The 19,086-nt window shown below is 46.3% G+C and overlaps 7 protein-coding genes across 7 annotated transcripts; 4 read left to right on the top strand and 3 right to left on the bottom strand.

Moving 5' to 3' along the window:
* Window positions 1–87: 87 nt before the first annotated feature.
* On the bottom strand, window positions 88–1,681 carry UA08_08016 (hypothetical protein; the record flags this gene model as incomplete). The annotated part of the gene is made up of 3 exons (XM_020262930.1): window positions 88–886; window positions 935–1,116; window positions 1,220–1,681. The coding sequence occupies 3 exons, from the start codon at window positions 1,679–1,681 to the stop codon at window positions 88–90; spliced, it is 1,443 nt and encodes a 480-aa protein (XP_020116825.1).
* Window positions 1,682–2,494: 813 nt separating this feature from the next.
* UA08_08015 (hypothetical protein) lies at window positions 2,495–4,418 on the top strand (the record flags this gene model as incomplete). Its single annotated transcript, XM_020262929.1, has 3 exons — window positions 2,495–2,878; window positions 2,945–3,104; window positions 3,244–4,418. 3 exons carry the CDS (start codon window positions 2,495–2,497, stop codon window positions 4,416–4,418), a joined length of 1,719 nt encoding a protein of 572 aa, XP_020116824.1.
* Window positions 4,419–4,654: 236 nt separating this feature from the next.
* Window positions 4,655–5,872, bottom strand: UA08_08014 (tRNA (guanine(9)-N1)-methyltransferase; the record flags this gene model as incomplete). Its single annotated transcript, XM_020262928.1, has 1 exon — window positions 4,655–5,872. One exon carries the CDS (start codon window positions 5,870–5,872, stop codon window positions 4,655–4,657), a length of 1,218 nt encoding a protein of 405 aa, XP_020116823.1.
* Window positions 5,873–7,237: 1,365 nt separating this feature from the next.
* On the top strand, window positions 7,238–7,882 carry UA08_08013 (hypothetical protein; the record flags this gene model as incomplete). The annotated part of the gene is made up of 4 exons (XM_020262927.1): window positions 7,238–7,288; window positions 7,366–7,472; window positions 7,617–7,769; window positions 7,834–7,882. The coding sequence occupies 4 exons, from the start codon at window positions 7,238–7,240 to the stop codon at window positions 7,880–7,882; spliced, it is 360 nt and encodes a 119-aa protein (XP_020116822.1).
* Window positions 7,883–8,433: 551 nt separating this feature from the next.
* UA08_08012 (hypothetical protein) lies at window positions 8,434–12,679 on the bottom strand (the record flags this gene model as incomplete). The annotated part of the gene is made up of 11 exons (XM_020262926.1): window positions 8,434–9,119; window positions 9,182–9,780; window positions 9,831–9,973; window positions 10,025–10,283; window positions 10,336–10,439; window positions 10,490–10,714; window positions 10,770–10,841; window positions 10,895–11,019; window positions 11,071–11,542; window positions 11,606–11,794; window positions 11,846–12,679. 11 exons carry the CDS (start codon window positions 12,677–12,679, stop codon window positions 8,434–8,436), a joined length of 3,708 nt encoding a protein of 1,235 aa, XP_020116821.1.
* A 2,879-nt stretch (window positions 12,680–15,558) lies between these two features.
* On the top strand, window positions 15,559–16,642 carry UA08_08011 (hypothetical protein; the record flags this gene model as incomplete). The annotated part of the gene is made up of 2 exons (XM_020262925.1): window positions 15,559–15,940; window positions 16,002–16,642. The coding sequence occupies 2 exons, from the start codon at window positions 15,559–15,561 to the stop codon at window positions 16,640–16,642; spliced, it is 1,023 nt and encodes a 340-aa protein (XP_020116820.1).
* A 1,556-nt stretch (window positions 16,643–18,198) lies between these two features.
* Window positions 18,199–19,067, top strand: UA08_08010 (hypothetical protein; the record flags this gene model as incomplete). The annotated part of the gene is made up of 2 exons (XM_020262924.1): window positions 18,199–18,297; window positions 18,366–19,067. The coding sequence occupies 2 exons, from the start codon at window positions 18,199–18,201 to the stop codon at window positions 19,065–19,067; spliced, it is 801 nt and encodes a 266-aa protein (XP_020116819.1).
* Between the last annotated feature and the right edge of the window lie 19 nt (window positions 19,068–19,086).

The raw sequence follows: 19,086 nt of genomic DNA, 5'->3' as shown, positions 1-19,086 counted from the left end.
AAGTAAAGGTTCATACCTGGGACTATGTGTAAATTTTCTTCTATTTATCTACTTATACTATTCTATCATGCTGTAATATCAATTATTCTACGTATCTCTGATAATTACAAAATCAACTTCTTCGTTGGCCTGAACGGTCGCGTCCACAGCAACCTGCTCTCCGTTCAATACCTCGTGTGAGGTAGACTCTCCCTGAGACGTATAAACAGTCCAGCTGCCAGATTGGAGGTTTTTAACCTCAAAACCTACTTTGGCCGTTTTCCCACTCCATTCACGCAAGGTAACAACGAGAGCTCGACGCTCCTGATCCCATACACCTCGCAAACAGTCAACGCCATGCGACAGATCAAGACCATCCACATACGCCCGGTTAGCCAACATATCCTTTGTCCACGGCGCTTCAAACATATTCTTTTGCCCGTTTTCAACATTTAGCCGCGAGTAGCCGATTGCAGCGTTGCCAGAGAACGGGTCCATATGAGTCCAGCGGCATTCATCGTCAGTTGTTTGATCGTTACGCGGATAGTATAGGCCACCCTTTTCCCAGGTAGGCTGGAGATTTTGGTCAGCGTAGGCGAGGATGCCGTTCAACTCCGTGGTTTTGCCCAACTCCGAGAGCCATTGCACGACGTACCCGAAAGTAGGCTCGTTGTATGGAAAGGTAATGCTCGATTTGTTGGACTTGTAGAACTCACGAGCATCATGCAGAAGCTGAGATGGGTCTTGAGATGCACCCCCCTGAGCCAGCGCTGACCGGTATGCACCCGCAACCATAGGGTGTTGAAGCTCGACATGTCCGTTGATGTTGGTGATAAAGCCGGTGGCATGGCTATCAAAGCCAGCACGAACAAACTCGGAGTTCCAAGTGTTCATAAACGCAGCTGCCCTGGAGTATATTAGTCAAGAAGAAAATAAGAAAGAAGACATTTCTTACCATGCGGTGAAGCCCACACTCTTTGCTGGGACAGCATGTCCCTGTTTCACGCTAATGAAGTCTTTGTACAGATCATTCCGAGCAATCATCCCCTTCTTCTCAAGCGCAGCCTTGTATTTCTCAAGGACCTTGGGCGCCACGTCGGTGCCGTCGCGTGCATCATTCAGATGCATAGCAATAATCTAAGTGGTCAGTCTCCTTCAAAGTTATGCGTGGCGTATAGTTCCTTACTGGAAACTGATTGCAAGCAACAAACACTAGATTCGGCTCACAGCACACACCAACCCACGCATTCCGTTCCATTTCAGCAATAATAGCCTGCTGCAAACTTCGATTATCATAGACAAAAATCTCCGGGCCCATACCCCAAAACAACGGGTTCCAATGAAAAGTCAGGCTCCCGGGCTTCTCAAACTCATCGTCATTAAACAACATAGCATAAAGACTAGTCATGAGCAACAGATGACCACTATACATGATATTTTCCCTGACAACGGGATCAGCCCACGGCTTTCGAAGCACTTTCAAATCCGGATCAAGCATGATACCAGACTGGGACGAGAGATACCAATACCCCCACACCTCGCGGTACAGCATCTTCTGAATCAGACGGCGAATCAGAGGCTGGAAGAGTCCGTGCATGGCGGGCAGGCGGTGATAGTGAGCCAGCCCGGATGCGTATGCCATTGTGGACAGCTGGTATCGGTACGCATCGAGAAACTCCTGCGCGGGCTCTTGAGTGCCCATGTGTGGCCAGTTCCCATCGATCGCGGAGCTAAGGTTGTAGAAGTGGCGGAGGTGGCTGCTTGTTCTAGCGACAGCTTTGGGTATCGGGATATCTCAAATGGCAGCGGGCTGCCATTATCGGCTTTGAGAAATGGAGACATGTCGTCTCGGCGGGAAACTGGCCAGGCAGCCTCATTCACCAGGAAGGTTCAATATTAATCGCATGGTGACCTTGGAATGAGGTTGAAAATAACAACAATGGATTTACCCTAACCCTCTGCGGGGCACTTTTGTCATGCTTTGTTTGCTCATCATGGTATGCAGTCTTTGTCTCTGATCCCTGTTAATATCGTAATTGATTGCACAAAATAATGCGCCGAATGGACCTTCCTATGCAACAATTATGCTCTAAGTTGTAACTCCTAATCGGGCACGATCTTATTCATCGCGGTCCAAAGCAAATAAGTTTATATGAAAATAGTTACTCAGGCAGGCAGACGAACTTTCGCATATTGTCTCAGCCAAGTTACACCAGAATTGCCTGATGTTTTTGATATTGCCCAAATAGGCAATACCGACCACTCCGATGGCGGCAGAATATATTGTGAACGGCTACCCCTGATTAGGAAATGCGGGGAGAATTTGCCGACAATCGGAGTGCAGCGAAGTATATAAAGAGGGATGAGGACCCTAAAATGCAGACGAAGGACATCAACCCTATATTCCCGGGATCGTAGAACATAGTAAACCACGGTCAAGTAAAAACAGATCAGTAGCTAAATTCTGATCAAATAGCCCGACTTGAGAACTTGAGCCTACCTCGTAAAAGCAAAAATGACTGCCCAAGTACTAGGCCCCTCTATCGAATCGCAGATCGAGGCTCTGTTTTCCATGTTCTCTGCGCAGGGACAAGCTGGTCTAGAACTCTCGCTGCAACGTGCGCATCTTGCTCGTCAAGATCACGTGTATGGCCGAGACGACGAGGTCGTGCTTGCCGCTCTTCTCTACGAGGTTGCTTGTTTCATTCCGGCGGGAGAGAAGGTGGAGGAAAGCAGCCATGACGCTCTTGGCGAGTACTATTTGCGCAGTCTCGGGTTTGGTGGAAAGGTTGCCGGTCTGGTTGGCACGCATGTCATGACAATGAGATATCTAGCTGCGACTGAGAAGGACTACTACGATGGTTTAAGCGAGGGGAGCAAGAAGACTTTGCTTTCGCAGGTGGGTTAGTTCTTTACCCTAAGTGTTGAAAATTGATAGAAGCATTGCTAACTCCAATGATGATAGGGAGGTATTTTCAGCCAGGAACAGGTCAAACAAGCCCGGGACGACCCTCTGCTTGGAGCGAAGCTGGCTCTTCGGAGATGGTACGATCTAGCCGAAGTACCAAACATAGGGGTGCAACCACTATCAGATTACAAAGATATTGCCTATAGATGCCTTTCAGGTATGGGAACAGAGCAGACTGATTCTTCCCATACACACGCTCGCAGGAAGAGAGAGAGAGAGAGCTAAGAAAGATATAGAGTCAAGAAGCAAGTTCACACTGCACTCAAAAGAATACAAAATCCCTAGACAACTGACAGTCGTGATCTGCGTGGATGGGTTTGACCCAGAATATCTTCGATCTGGCGTACAAGGCGGGATATTGCCTACAATGAAAGAAATGGTCGAGAAAGGCTTTCACACCACCGCTAAAAGCTGCATGCCATCATTCACAAACCCTAATAATGTTTCAATCATCACAGGCATGCCTCCGTCCATCCATGGAATTGCAGGTAACTTTTTTCTGGACAGAGAGACTGGGAAGGAGACAATGATCACGGACGACTCTCTACTACGAGGATCGACACTACTGGAGCAAATGTCCATACGAGGTGTTCGTGTCGCTGCCATAACAGCTAAAGACAAACTGCGAAAAATTCTCGCACACGGCTTGAAAGAAGCCATCTGCTTTTCAGCAGAGCGCGCTGGAAAATGTACGTTGGAAGAAAACGGGATCGAAAACGTGGAAGATTGGATTGGTCGTTCTGCGCCCAGCCAATATTCCGGGGACCTATCACTGTTTGTTCTGGATGCTGGTATCAAATTGCTGGAAGAAGGGCGTTCGGACTTTCTATATTTGACGTTATCTGACTACATCCAGCACAAGTATGCGCCGGGAAGTAAACAAGCCGATGAGTTCATGAAGGGTATTGATGCTCGATTGAAGAAATTGATAGCCTTGGCTCCAATTGTTGGCGTCACTGGTGACCACGGAATGAGCCAGAAGTCCAATGCCGAGGGCGAGCCTAACATACTCTTCCTTGAAGACAGCCTGGGTGAAAGGTTCGGCACTGGATCTTCTCGTGTTATATGCCCCATCACCGACCCATTCGTGCGCCACCACGGAGCCCTAGGATCATTTGTGCGCGTCTATCTCAAAGACCTGACACGGTTGGACGATGTGCTGGCATACTGTCAATCTTTGCCATACGTCGACATCGCTTTGAGTGGCAAAGAAGCAGCAGAAAAGTACGATATGCCTTTAGACCGGGAAGGGGATATTGTTGTCATATCCAAGCCTCATACAGTGATCGGAAGTCGGAAAGCGGAACACGACTTATCCCAAGTAAGAGATCATCCTCTTCGGTCGCATGGAGGGATCAGTGAACAAGATATCCCGATCATCGCATCCAAGCCAGTCCGAGACGTCGAAGAGGCTATAACAAAAGCATGGAGGAATTATGATATTTTTGACTTAGTACTGAACTGGGTGTGAGATATATTAATATGGCCTGGTAATTACTGGATAGTTCCATGTGAGAATGGCGTGGAAATACGTTGTGGGAAAGAATTGGTCATGTTTTGCACCCGACTCATATTATTCAGATATGTTCTGGAGCTGCAAATCTCTGGTATATGACATGGGAATAGAGGTGTCCATCCAGGAGTAATATTTTCCAACCGATAATTTGACGCGACATCAAATATATCTAACATACATACACACAATCCCTAAGATTGGTTTTCTGCAACGGCAACTGGTTCGACTTCGGAATCGTCGCCATCCTCGACAACTAACGCTGCGGTATCTGCCTCCGGCTCTTCTTCGACATGTCCTTCGTCAGCTTTTGCAGTTTTGAGAGTACCGCCTTTTCGCGGAGGGATAACTTTCATAAAAGCCTCGCCCCAATCGCCGAGTTCCAGCCACTTGATCATAATCTCAACAACATGATTAGTAGCCAAGACCGGTCTTGAAGCCATGCGTAAATATTCGCCGATGGGGAGTTTCGCAGTTTTGACACCCATTTCAATGGCCTTTTGGTAGCAGACGCCTTTATGTCTGTTTTTGTCTACCAATCCACCAATAATGTATGTGCTGTACGGTTTGAGCTCGGTCAAAGTGTTAGGGCTGTCGCTGCTGAGATAGATGATCTCCCCATTCTCAGGGTCAGCTGTCAGGGAGTCATCTTTCTGTTCAAAAACCCCTGCCAATTCCCCACCTCTAGGACCCGTCATCCATGTTTTAGCTTTCTCGGCCACATGAACGAAATCTTCCTGCATGAAACGGACGCCCTTCCAACTTTCGTAAGCTTTCTGGAGCACGTTGTCAAATCGCTCTTTCAACAGCTTATCGAACGAGGATATAACAAGATGAGATCTGAAAGGAGCCTTTGTATTATCCGAATACGAGCGCGTGATTTGTGTAGCTAGTGATTTCCGCTCTCCGTCTTTCATCAGGTCATCCCATCCACAATCGATCACCAAAGTTACCGGGACCAGCAGTCGGCGTTGAGGTTGCACTTGATCTTTTTGTACATTATTATCCTTGTTTTCTTCTGCATTTTGCCTGCGTTCTTCTTTTATGCGTTCCCTCCGCTGCGCCTTCCTCTCCCTCCGCTTTATCCTGCGTTCGTCCTGTTGCGCCTCCCATTGCTGCACTTTCTTCAATTTCTTCTGCTGTCTCTTTGACAGACGAACTACCTCTGTTGTTCCATTTTCTTCTTTCTCTGTTTGTCCATTTGCATTCTCTTGGCGTTCAGAAGCCTCGATTGACAACGCCGAGTTGATGGTTCCGTCGGCGGGTTGCTGGCCAGCTTCCACAGCACTATTTTCGTTTAATGCACCAGACATAAGAGGTTCGTTATTTTCCGGCGTATCCTGTTGTGGATCGACCAATTCGCCACCGTGTCCAAGCTTCTGGAGCTTCCTAGGCCGCTCTTCCTCCTCCATTTTGCTGGTGGTTGATTAGAGGATGGTTTCGTCGCGATAAATTTGTACCAAGCTTCGTGCCGCCCTAAGATAACTGCCGCAAGTAGCTGGGACCAATCGCATTCTCGCGATTGGATTAGGTAAATACGGCACGTGACCCCACAACAATATATCTTCACTACTTTTGTATCTCTTAAATATCAATACTTAGGTCGTTTTAGGTGTACATGAGATTGATGCACTAGGGTTGATTACTCTCGTACACTGCTGGAGCAATACATGGTAGATCCTTCGGTATCTTTCAACCCGGACGCCCTTCGAAGCGTCGGAAACAGCCATATAGTTTGGCCAGTTTTCTGTTAAAAGATATACTCGGCAGACCATTGTTGTGTAAGCTATTGTCTTATTCTGCCTGTTTTTGTTGAATGGCAAGGTTAAGACATACATGGTTATCCGCGCCTCTTTCTGACAAAACCAGTGCGGACATTTCCCTCCCTTTGGTGTATTTCCGGTGATTGTAATTTCAGATCTAGGGACAGGCATTACGATCCTGGTATTGCCATTGTCTATTGTATGTTTTTTCACCCTCTTGAATATACCCCTCATCAGAGATAATGGATCGACCATCGTCTATACGCTTAAAATTGCGTCTTTCCTTCCAATATTGCTACATGGTTGTTCGCGAGTATAAAACCACCACCTGGGTTTCGCCGTCATAAGCAAAGGATACCATCGTCAATCACAACTAGTTGACACTGTTTGATATGTAACTTGGGGTATATCGAACCGGTTGGGCCCTTATATAGGGCTATTCTTAGGGGCAGCTCGCTGCAACAAACCAAAACGGGAATAATTATGACAGGCAGTCTCCCGCCCCCTAAGAATAACCCGGGAATCTATATAAATCTATTACAAGAAAACTATAGATATTTCGCCAAGCCATACAAGATAAGACCAGTATCATAGAGGTAGTAGCCCGGATATTATCCTGTGGGTAGTATGAATAATTCTAGGGAGTATGTGCCTAAGTACGGAGATGGTGAGTGAGAGTACAACTCTGAGATCCGATTGAAAAAATCATATCTTCCTTTATAAAGCTGCATAAGCCTATTCATTTTCACATCTCAACAAAAAGCCAGCAAACCAAACACCATGTATTTTCAACTCTGCTCGCAAGTCGTAGAATAGTAACAGCCACCTCTGATTGGACAATGCATGATAGCCATAGCACCGATGATCCCACCAATCAGCGTTATTCCAGATCTGATCTTGACATGAAAATCACGTGACTTTCCAACGTCAATTCACCTCGATCGTTCCCGAACAACAACCTCTCTCCACAACTTCCTCCAGGTTTCAGCGTCCACTCCTTTGAAGCCAGCCACAATGCCGCAGGATATGCCCCCCGCTGGGGGCTATCAGCCTGTCCAGTACAAGGTTTGTCTCCTCTATTTCTGCGAAAGTCCACGAAGCAATGCAATTGAGCAAATGGCTAACCGTTCCGGGTGTTATAGCGTAACCTGCCTGTTCGCGGTTTCAAGCCTTTTACCTACCTCGTCGGCATGCATCTCATTATGGGCTATGGGTTTTACAAATACTATTATGGATCGCGTGAAATGAAGTATGTCTTATGTTTTGTCTCTACGGGTGTCGCTGTCGATTGGAATGAAATCTACGGCGGCGGGCATTTCGGAAAGCACCCACTCTACCTTTAAATACATGTTTAGCCAGGGTTATGCTCTAACCGCCTTTTTCTTTCGCACAGTGAACTCGCGCGTGAGAAAATGTGGTCTCGTATTCACCTCATCCCACTCCTCCAAGCCGAAGAAGACCGCGATCAAGTCCGCCGACACTTTGCCGACCAGGCTCGCGAGAAGGAGCTTCTCGGTACTGAGACGCGCGTATACAACTCTGACAGGTATGTCGAAAGCTGTTCTTCATTGGATGCCTATATGCATTATCTTAACATGACTTTTACCAAGATTCGTCCGCCCGAGTTACGCATATACCCCCGCCAATCTCACCCGATAAGCAGAAGCAAGAAGGTTTCATACTACAAAAGAAAATTTATCACTAGTAACCTGCAGAAGCATGTCCGATAAAGCGTCCTGTCCTGACCAGTTCTGTTATGTTATCGATTGATTGATAACGGTGATCATTTATGTCTCATTTGTTGTTGCCGAATTGCTTACGCTTCGCTTGACCTGACTGACCCTCTCGGGTAAAAGAATACTGAAATACTTAACAGTTCGTGGGGATGTGAGAGCACACAATGGATCACAGCGAGAGGATGATCAATGTACATACTCTAGAAGTTTTGTTTTGATAGATGGGAAAGTTTCTGTGTTTTCTATTCTTTCAATTCTGTTACATTCTCGTATTCTATGCGGGATAAATAACTGTAAAGTGCCTATGTATGCCGTAATTTTATTTTTTTTTCCCCATATTTTATAATACCAAACCAAACCGAATAGATGCAGAAGAACAGGACATGTATGTCTATGAACGTTGTATATAATACTGGCAGTCAGACCTCCGACCAACCCATAACAAAGAAATTAGAATATGTGTTATGTATTAACCTAACCAAACATGTCCGCTATTCCGCCAAGGTCGGGGCCATCATCAATGTCGACTTTGAGTTTTTGCTGGCCTTCCATATCCGCAGGCGCCGTCGACATGTATCGCTGTTGCATAGCGCTGCGAGCCTTGCGGCGCTCTTCCCGTGTTCCAATGATCTTTCCTTGCTCGGAGATGCTGACCCCCCGTAGCCCTTCTAGTAAATCCAAAACAAGCGCGCGTTGCTGGCGACCTGAAGTTGAGCTCATGAGGGATGTTTCTGTGTAAGAAACTCGTTGCTCGGTCATACCCGGTAGACTGAGCATCACCGAACGGGGGGCAGGTGTGCTTGGGCCGTAAAGTACCCATATCGAAGCGATCAATGTTGCGAGATCTCGTTGCATATCGACAAAATATGGTTCGTGAACCGACGTAATGCATGCACGAAGTACTTCTGTAGAGATAAACTCTCGAATGGTAATTGCTGTGGGAGTATTGACAGGAGGAGCAAAATCGACAAGAATGGAACGAATGACTCTGGTGATGATGCTGCCGCATCTGGTATCTCGCATACGAAGAGCATGAGTGCAAAACATGAAAACAGGTTCCAAGATTGTTGGATTCGAAAGTACAAAGTGTCTCATTGAGTTTGCAAGCGACACTGGTGCTTGAGGTGCGCTGAGTTCATCGCTAGATATTGCCTCTGGATCTGATCATAACTCAGTCAATATAAATCCTTCCAGTTCGCGCCTTGAATCGGATAAAACTCACCACCTCTCTGGGGATCCAGAAGACTGGCAACCATAATGACCGCGGAATAGGTTAATTGACGAAGAATACTTTCATCCTTCATTTCCTCAGTCAAATCGCCCTCCAGAAGGCCTGTTTTACGTTGCTCTATAATATCCCATTCCTGTGTGACCTTCTTGTCGATTTGGGTGAACAAAGTGCTGATCATGGGTGGCAGGAAGTGATCGCGAAACTGAACTGGGCAGTCGTCAATGAGGCAGCGAGAGATATTTAACAGAACAGAGAACTGATGTGAAGACAAGTGAGTTGAGTCGCTGAATAGAGCTTCGGATAATGGACCTGGCAATTCTGCAAATCCATAAAAGTATTGACGTAACCGGCTCATGCTGAAAAGCATCGAATAACATGACTCCCGTACCGCTCTGACCTTGCCCCGAACGGATGACGCAAATCCTTCAAGTGTAGCTTTTGACGTGGTAATTTTTGTATAAAAGTCATCACGACTTCCCGTCGAAATTCCGGCTTGCCAGAACCGATCCGTAAGTATTCGACCTACAACATCCTTCATATTATCTGGAAGATTATTCCAGTTTTTTGGGTTGTGGAAGGCATGGGCATGACTACAATTTGTCAGAGTTAAAAAATCAGCGATGGAAGACTGGTTACCTACCCAATCAATTGCAATAATGTAGGGAGGATAATAGGAATCACGTCACGCCAAAGAGCACATCCCAATTCATACGCAGGATCTGTTCGTTTGAGCTTCTCTGTTGAAACAGCAAGCAAAGTCTTCGTCCCGCGCAAAGGGAGTTGCTATTTTCACAAATTAGAAGGAGAAAATTCATCGAACTTGGTCTCACATACCTGAAATCGTTTCGTCATTTGTTCTTGGATATCTTTGCCTAAATCGTCTAGGGGAATACTCGTCCACTCTTCAATATTTGCAGCTTGTTTGCTTTGCATGTACGGTCCCACTTTTTCCAACCCTAGAAGTTCGCAGAACCCTGTGAAGGAAGCCGACATACCCCTGAAATCTGCATTTTGCCAAGCGTTCCGAACAGGCTCCATGAAAGAGTTCAGTCTTTCCTCACGGATATGGGGATCAACGTTTTTTGTACGTTGCCTAACTAATGTCAGCAATGAGCCCTCATAAATTGCAGCAAAGACAAGCTTACGTGATGATCAGTAAGACGGAAATGAGTTCAGTCTGGAGCTTATCATCTAATTGATGTGCAGCTGCAATCTCACGTATCTTGGGTTCTAGCACGTCGTAGAATGTCTATAAGTCCGTTAGTCAATTTATACTTTGACAAACGGTTGCAGACTCACAAAGAAGTAATCAGCGTATCGCATTGACAACCTGCGCAGTTCATGACTCGCTAGACTGTGAAGCTCCCTCACTGCGTCCGAGTAAGCTGGATATTGCCGTTGTTCCTCGAGGTGGGTCATCAAAATATGTTCCAGAACTTTAAGTGCAAAACTGGGTGTTTTGTCAAGAGCTTTAGCGGATATATCAACAACCAGCCTGATGACCCTCTGTTTAAGGACGGGATCCTTGATTTTCTTCGTGAGTACAGATGCCCTCAAACTTGTTATTGCAGAAGCTTACCTCGAAACTTCTCTGCATCAGACTCATAGCCCAGTTCTCTATTGTAAGCTCAAGCGCAGTCCGCTGCTGCTCCTGATTTATCTAATTAGTGACATGGATGTTGGTCTGCATGAGGAAGATCATACATCTTGTTGTGGACTGCCACCATGTGCTATTATCCACTTTTGATAACCCTTCAAAGTTGCTTCAACGACGGAAAACTGCGTATCGGCACGCATAAGCGGAAACGACAACTTTTGAAACGATGCAACTATCTCACGGTTAGTTATGAGTCTTGTAAGTTCGGCACAAGGTATTATACCACTGAAGGGCTGGACACCGCTGTAAAGGTTGTTTATATTCTGATCTACCCCAGCAAGGATATGAGGGACGGCTTCATGTGGTCTCTTCTGAACTATTATCTCTATCACGGTTGAGCAATAACGCCGGTAATTGCCCACGAAAGCGTGACGCTCGGGTATGGTATCTATATCCTCATTCAGGAATAGAATGGTGGGATCTTCTGAATCTTCGGGAAGATTTTCCCAGCGTACTAGCCGTTGCGTGCATATTTCGAGTAGGGGTGCGACCAAATTTGTTACAGCTTGCATTTCTTCGATCCTCTCCGTTGCAAGCAAGCGTGACCAAGAATGCAGAACCGGAATTGAAACAGTCAGGCTCTGGTGACGAAGAATTTCAATCAAGAATTCAAAAAGCAAGGATATTTCTATGCCTTGGGTACCCTGCAGCTCCAGATCTTTCTCTTCCAAGAAAGTGGCAGCGTAGGACATCAGCTGCAATAAGACTCAGCTACAAGCTTCCAAGATATAAAACAGAGTTTGGACAATCAAGCATACCTCGGACAACTTCTTGGCTATTTGATATCTCGTTTCATCGATATCGGCGGCATCAACGGCAGTCCATTGGTACAATCTTCTCAACAACGACAAATGGTCTGCATTGTAGATGCGCTCGACCAATGGCCCAAACTCCTCAATGTCAACATTAGACCTGCTGTACAGAGAATGTAAGGCCTCTATAGCTGCCTAAAAAATTGATTAGACCTTGTTCACGACGGCTGCATGGTTGGGAATTACCAGAAGAATGTGTTCATTTTGCGAATTAAGGATGTGGCATATCGTTGTAACGATATTGCATGAAATAATAGCCTTGGGGATAGACCAGACCAAGGCCGTCCTAAGAACAGCAAGAGCCTTCAATGTGCATTCCTTTGCCTGGCGAGAAGTATTGACGCTACCAATACAGTCTCCTAGCAAGATACAGATTCTTGACAGCCAGCCGTCTTCTTGGTAACGAATTTCTGATCGGTGCTGCTCTCTTTCTGGATAAGTCTCACGGAAAACGGAAAGAGGGGTGAAAACCTCGACCAACGCCCTGTTCAGGTCCGACCCACGTAACGACGATACGGTGTCCTCCCGGAAAAAAATATCTTCTGACAGAGTCTCCAATACAGTTAGCACCAACTCTTTGTGCAAAGCGGTTGCATTCCAGAGGTTGAAAAGATCCTGGTCCATGGCGTTCCAATCGATGCCCCAGCTGCGTTTGGCCACCTCGGCCCACAGCTGGGCGACCTTGTTGCGGTAATAATTTGGGTCTTCCTCTCGTATTCTTTGTGCAAGCTGTATGACCATTTCCTTCAGGTCCAATATCTGGGCGGACGAAAGGGCAAACCCAGTGTGAAGCAAGACGTGGTCGAGAAGTGATAGGCCAAAATGCCTAACCAGCGGCGAGTTGTCAAGATTTGACGCAAGTAAAAATCCATTGCGGGCAGCTAGGCTATCCTGCTTCTTGGATTCCAAATATTGGAGAGCTTCTTTACGCAATTCATTCGACGAGGTGGGACTGTGAGATACTTCTAGAGCCTGGATGATGTCGGTCATGCCATCTCCGAATTGGCCGTTGGCACTCATGGTTGGATATTGGCTGTCCAGCCGAGTGCTCACTTACACGCCAATGTCTAGCCACTGGGGCCACTTAGGATTCCGTGATCTAGAAACAACAAATCCTTTGTTTTGTTCTTTTTTTCTTTTTTGTTTGTTTGTTTTCAGAATTGCGCAGCAGGCATCATCATCATCCACGAGTTCGCCAGCCGGAAAATTGCTTTGTATTGAAGGAATAAAGAGAGAATGAATGAGAAGTGAGCTTTCAGAGTCAGAAGAGGGGGGAAGAATCTGAGGTTCGCCCTTTTGCTCCGTCCTTCCTTCCTTCTTTCCTCCTCTCTCTCTCTGCCGCCTTCCCGTTTGCGGTCTTTGAGCCCCTTTTGCTTTTCTTTTTCTTGTTTTTCTCTGCTTCTTTGTATGCAGATTTATTTCAAATTCCTTCAGGTGCGAGAGACCTCCGGGTTTAGCACGCGACTCAGTTAATATCAGGGAACAGCCGTTTGCCACTCTCCTTTCTTTGCTTCACTTTTCTTTCCTTTTTCCCACTTCTCTAACAGTAGATTGGCCTCTGCAAGACTAGAGGGCAGTCAGCGCGTTTGTTTGGTGGGACGCAGCAAAGAATTATAGATCTCAAACGCTGCTCCTCGTGGGGAGAGGCGAAAATCGCGCAGAGCCGTCGATCAATTCATGCCCCAAAACAGACAGGGGCACGTGTTTTAGACACCACACTGCTTCAGTTCGAAGGGCGACGGGTGCAGAACACCGCGGTACTGCAGATAAGTCTGAATCTTACGCGCAAGATGAGAACCAAGGCAGAAAACAAATGTTGAATTGAAACGCTGCCCGATGTATGAAGAGCGAAAGAGCTGCAGCGTTAGCTCAGCTAAGCTAATTATCGATCACTCTAGTCCGTATGCAGATTAGTGCTTATGGGTCCGCTCAAGCCTCAAGGTCAGGTGACCCCGACGAGACTAAGCAACTGTGCCACAAGTTGGTTGGTTGGCGCCTCGCAAACAACCTTCCTCGAGACAAGCAACTTCAAAAAGTGCTGCAAAGGGTCACAGTCTCCAGTTACAACACAAGCAGCCTCGTGCTAAATACAAGTTTTGCTATGGCATCAATCCCGTCTGAAAACATGTCTCCGGGTACTCTTAGGCAGCAGCAAGCTTTGTTGTCTGAGACACTATTTAACATACTAGGTAGTAAGTAGGTGGCAATCTCTTTACATCGCCAACTCTAAGCTTCTCGACAAGCCATGAATCGCATTAATCTCAACCACCTTCCCACGGAGCTTTTACTCGAAATCGGCGATCACCTCTCAGATGATGTGGACCGGGCCTGTTTAGCCTTTGTGCTCTGTGGAATGTCTGAACAAGCTGGGTACACACTTACTATCATCTTTTAAAACAAGGTTCAGTCCTGGGCGAGAAGCTTTCCTGACTCGATTAACTCGATCAACGCCCTCGCTGATTTTCTGTTATGACTGCTCACTCCTCCATTCATGGGCTGAAATTTCTACTCCCTACGCCCTGGGACCTAGAGGTATTCTCTTCTTTCAATCTTTGCGAAAGGGATCATGCAGTACTCTGGATAAAAGCTGGAACCCTGTCTGGTTATTTTCATTTTCGTCCTATTACAACTTCAAGCACCTGCATCTTCAGCTAGCCATGCAACGACATAACTTGGGGCCCGGTTACGGCATAGACTTAAGCATGTTGTCTTATATTGAGGTGAAAAATAGGTTCCACGAAACTCACGGCTTTTATAACGAAGATATACTCGACCTAACATCCATTGATGCGCTCATAACGTCTCATCCAGCTACAGGGGAAGATTGCTTGTACTTGCGTGTTCAAGAATGCATACATGCTCGTGGTGAATTCCTTCATATCAGGGACCTCTTATTACATCGCAAGCACTCGGGGGTGTGTAAACATCACTGGGACCTTCATTTAAGTAATTCCAGATTCTTTAGGTCATGCGACTTGAGTGGAGAAACATTTCCCTCTCCGGATACGTGCCTCGAGTGCTCTCAATGCGGAGTGAATGTTCAGATTCACATGTGTCAATTACCGGCCCCGGGACCGTCGCCGTAACTTTCACCAGATGGCTCAATCTAGGGCCAGGGCACAGCCCTAGGGAAGAGACTTGGGTAAATCATGGGTACTGGAACTGGAGGAAGCACGTCATATTATCGATTGGAAGCGGTCTTATTCGGCAAACGTTTGAGGAAGCTTCAGCGCCTGCCACAAAGAGACCTTTCACTTCGCAATAATATTCTCCTGCGAAACGAAGCATACCGGAAATTCCTAACTCCTAGAAGTGCTTCTCCCTTTGATAATAGTCTCGAGAGTCTTTGGGATTATCGCGGAGATCTTCCTCTAAGCGCGGTACTATCCAATACGTAAATTTATGAGCATGGGGATGAAATATCGCGCATATTTTTCAGCAGAACTCCCAGAGTAAATCCATGATCCTCGTATTCTCTATCAGTCTATCTTTCTACCTAGCTTGCGGGTACAAAATGACTGACATAGGGGTATATAATATAAAAATTTCCCAAGACAACTTTCCTGCCCAGCCCAGATTTTTTCCAGTATGTCCGGGCTTATGAAGATACTCCATGGATATTAAAACCCATGAATAGCTCGTTACGACCAAGAAAATCATGAACGAATCGTGTTTCACGTTCGTGCCTCCACTTGGAATGACAGGATTTCCAGCTGTGGTCGTTCCGTGCCCTAAGTCCGTTATGCCCGCGGAGTTAATCGAGGAATGGCCAGACTCCAAGATTATTTAAGACGCACTCTCTGCTGATGGTTTGGGCTTATTTATTATAAAATATCAAACCAGAAGCAATAATAAAGTCTTTTATAAGGGGAAAAAAAACATAACTCTCTCATAAAAAAATGTCTTACCTAGCTCCCTACGCCGCCGACCATGAGGACACCAATGGACCAGGCGATGCTCGTCCAACAGCCCTCAAAGTCATTCGTGACCAGAAACTCGACGGCACTTTGGCAGGAAAGGTGTTCTTTATTACAGGTGGCACTGGTGGTATCGGGCTTGAGACAGCACGGGCAATCCATGTTGCCGGCGCAGATGTCTATATCACGGGCCAGAATCGCGAGAACGGAGAAGCTGCGGTAGCTTCAATTACCGGCGATGGAAAGCCTGGAAAAGTCATTTTTCTAGAAATGTACCTTCATACTCTCTCAAATGTGCGAGAGGTCGCGAAGAAGGTATTAGAGCTCTCAGGAGGAAAATTGAATGTTCTGGTTTGCAATGCTGGTACGTGAAACTGCAATGAACTTTTCGGTTCTTTGGCAGCTAATCATTATAAATCCAAAAGGCATTCGTGGCTATCCCAAGGACAAAACCACAGACGGCTTTGAGCAGCACTTCGGAATCAATCACCTAGGCCACTTTGCGCTTTTTCAAGTGGTCAAGGACGCTCTCATCGCATCGTCCACTCCCTCCTACAATTCCCGAGTCGTTGTGCTTAGTGCACAGGGACACCGACAGTCTCAGATCCGGTTCGATGACCTCAACTTCGAGAACCGGCCCGAGGAGTACCAGCCTCTTCTCGCATACGCCCAGTCCAAGGTAGCCAATATCTACATGTCGAATGAAATCGAGCGTCAATTCTCCGCGCAGGGCGTCCATTCCACCTCCGTTAACCCGGGCGTCATTTTGGGTACTGGATTAAATCGCAAAACGCCACCGGAGCAGATGGCTGGCCTGCTGAAGATTCCTGCTATAAGAAACGGCCTCAAGTCGGCGGAGCAAGGCGCTGCAACCACTGTGTGGGCTGCTACGGCGAAGGAGTTTGAAGGTGTTGGGGGCAAGTTTTTGGAGAATGTCCAGGTCGCTGGTCCGTATGACCAGACCAAAGGTCAGTTTGCACCTGGATTTGCAGAGCATGCTTATGATGAGGATGCCGCGAAAAAGCTTTGGGTGGAAAGCTTGAAGTTGGTCGGATTGAAGGAGTAACCTGTGCCAACACGTAAAATGATCAGGCAGTCAATTCAAAGTCATTTTCTACCTAGGTATTCCGTGGTGCATGCTTGGATTTTAAAATATGTCGGTCTGTCGGACAGGAGGCTATAATATAATAATTAGTTGTCAATTGGGCAGGCCGTAGATTGAAAATAGACTGTTAGTGTTGGAAAAGCTGCGTTTTGTCTCTAGGTCTTGCTCGTCGATGTGACTCAATACGCCTCGATTCATTGTAGCGAGTCACACATTGGGTGTCTTTATTACACATATTCGAATATTCTTCTGTCATATAGTCGTGGAGGTTTATTATTGCCCATCAGATCATAACCAACCAGGCACCAGAAATGCGTTCATCTCCTAAGAATCAGATTAGATGCATCTCAAAGATGTCCGGAAAATAAACAGAAAATCGGCAGAGCCAGAGATTGTCTACCTCTGAAACTCTTAGAGTCTCGAAGAGCTAGCAAGGAAGAACTACGAGGGTATAGGCGGTTTGCATAAGGCTTTTGAAAGAATGTAGAAGAACAAAAAAAAACAAGAAAAATATGGGTCCTTATCAGCGTATTACCTAGCCGGGTGAACATCAGACGAGGATCTCTCAAGTGAGGTTGAGGTATACGCAAGAGCTCTCCTTTGCGAATATGCCAGGGGAGAAAAATACAAAAAAAGAAGCCCGATGCGGGGATCGAACCCGCAACGTTCAGATTTTCAATGATTAAGAGTCTGACACTCTACCGATTGAGATAACCGGGCATGCTTGGTTGATGGTTGGTGACCAGATTTAGCTTTTAAGCGAGATACGGATCTGGAGAAAGAAAAAAAAGAATGTGGATGCACGGATCATTGATGATCCGCAGCGGAAAAATCAAAAAGATTAGCCCGATGCGGGGCTCGCTATACAATTATCATTCCCTCCTCTTCTTGAAGTGATGAATAACAGTATTCAATTAAAAAAAGAAAGCCCGATGCGGGGATCGAACCCGCAACGTTCAGATTTTCAATGATTAAGAGTCTGACACTCTACCGATTGAGATAACCGGGCATGTTTGGTTGAACAGCGCGGGCAACTTCGAGTACATATAGTTCCTTCACAGGTATCATGCATTCAATCAGTGCTTGAGACTTCACGTTACGCAAGTTATACAAATTCTGATTCGATACAGAGGTTACTTGATTACTATTGACCAAGATGAACTATTAGGAGTGCCAATCCCATGAAGGTAGGGAGATTTTTTTTCTTTTCAGGCGAATGAGAGCGAGATGTCCGGGCCGCAGAGGTACATATATAAATATACATACTCGACGAAGCCTTGATGTGTTCCGGTTAAAAATGAATTTGAAACATGCACCTCACAAAGATGATTCATTTTGATTGACCCAGAACAAAGAATGGAATGATTATCATTGTCAACACTTCCGACTTCTGGCGAGCTTGGCGTCCTCCTCTCACCTATCCTCATCGTAGGGTCATCTCTACCTATCTTCACACGACGCTCACTCTAATCATTCTCTCGTACCTAAGTAGTCAACCATATATGAAGTTGCTAAACATGGAACGAGCAGGGTTATGTAGTTCCCATAGCAATAATGGTGAAGAACAGGAGCAGCCAGCAGCCGCCGCCGTCAACATTGACAACCAGTTACCAGCAGTCAGTTACGAGCACTATCTCTCTCTTTCCCAATTACCTACACCGTGGCTGACCAAGTCCCCTGACAGAACCCAGAAGAGTTGGAACGTGGATACGCGTCAATTGGATATTCTCCATCCTCAACACCGTTCGCTGGTCGCGCAAATGAGGTCTTTCAGTGGATACCACCTCCTCCAACTGAGAAGGAGAAGAAGGGGGAAGAAGAAGAAGAAGAAGATGACATATTTGATACTATGGCACCACCATCCAGGGGATTGGGATCGCGATCGACTATTCATGGACGGATTCCAGGGTTATCGCCGTCATCAGCACCACTACTGTCAGAGGAAACATCCTTACCCCAGACAAACAAGTCGTCATCATCAGCATACCAGGATGCCGAATATGTCATCAACATTGAGCGGCAAGGCTGTTTTATGCGTAGGTCACCCACTGGTCATGTTCTAGAAGATATTGCGCTTTGCGAGCGACTTCTTCTTTCTCAACAACCAACCGACACTCCTCCCATTCAGGATACCATGTTTGAGGATGACTGTATCGAGGACTTCCACCAGGCATTACGGAACCGATCAGAAACCCGGATCCTAGTGGATTTACACCCGCTCCTTATGCCATGCGCCGAGAAGCAGCATATCAAGAAGCGTGGAAAAAACCAGAAATTCCTTGAGGATATTATTGATTGCTTCAATGATCCATGGAACCAGGCAATTTGTGGTCCTAGACCCCAACCAGATGATGCACGCGGGTTGAAAGAGTCGACATTTTCATAAAGCCAGCTGCGAAAACTTA

The sequence above is a fragment of the Talaromyces atroroseus genome, assembly GCF_001907595.1.
Source record: "Talaromyces atroroseus strain IBT 11181 chromosome Unknown scaffold_12, whole genome shotgun sequence".
Classification (NCBI taxonomy): domain Eukaryota; kingdom Fungi; phylum Ascomycota; class Eurotiomycetes; order Eurotiales; family Trichocomaceae; genus Talaromyces; species Talaromyces atroroseus.
Note: the sequence above shows the minus strand (reverse complement) of the source record. Positions and strands in the feature narration are given on the sequence as shown.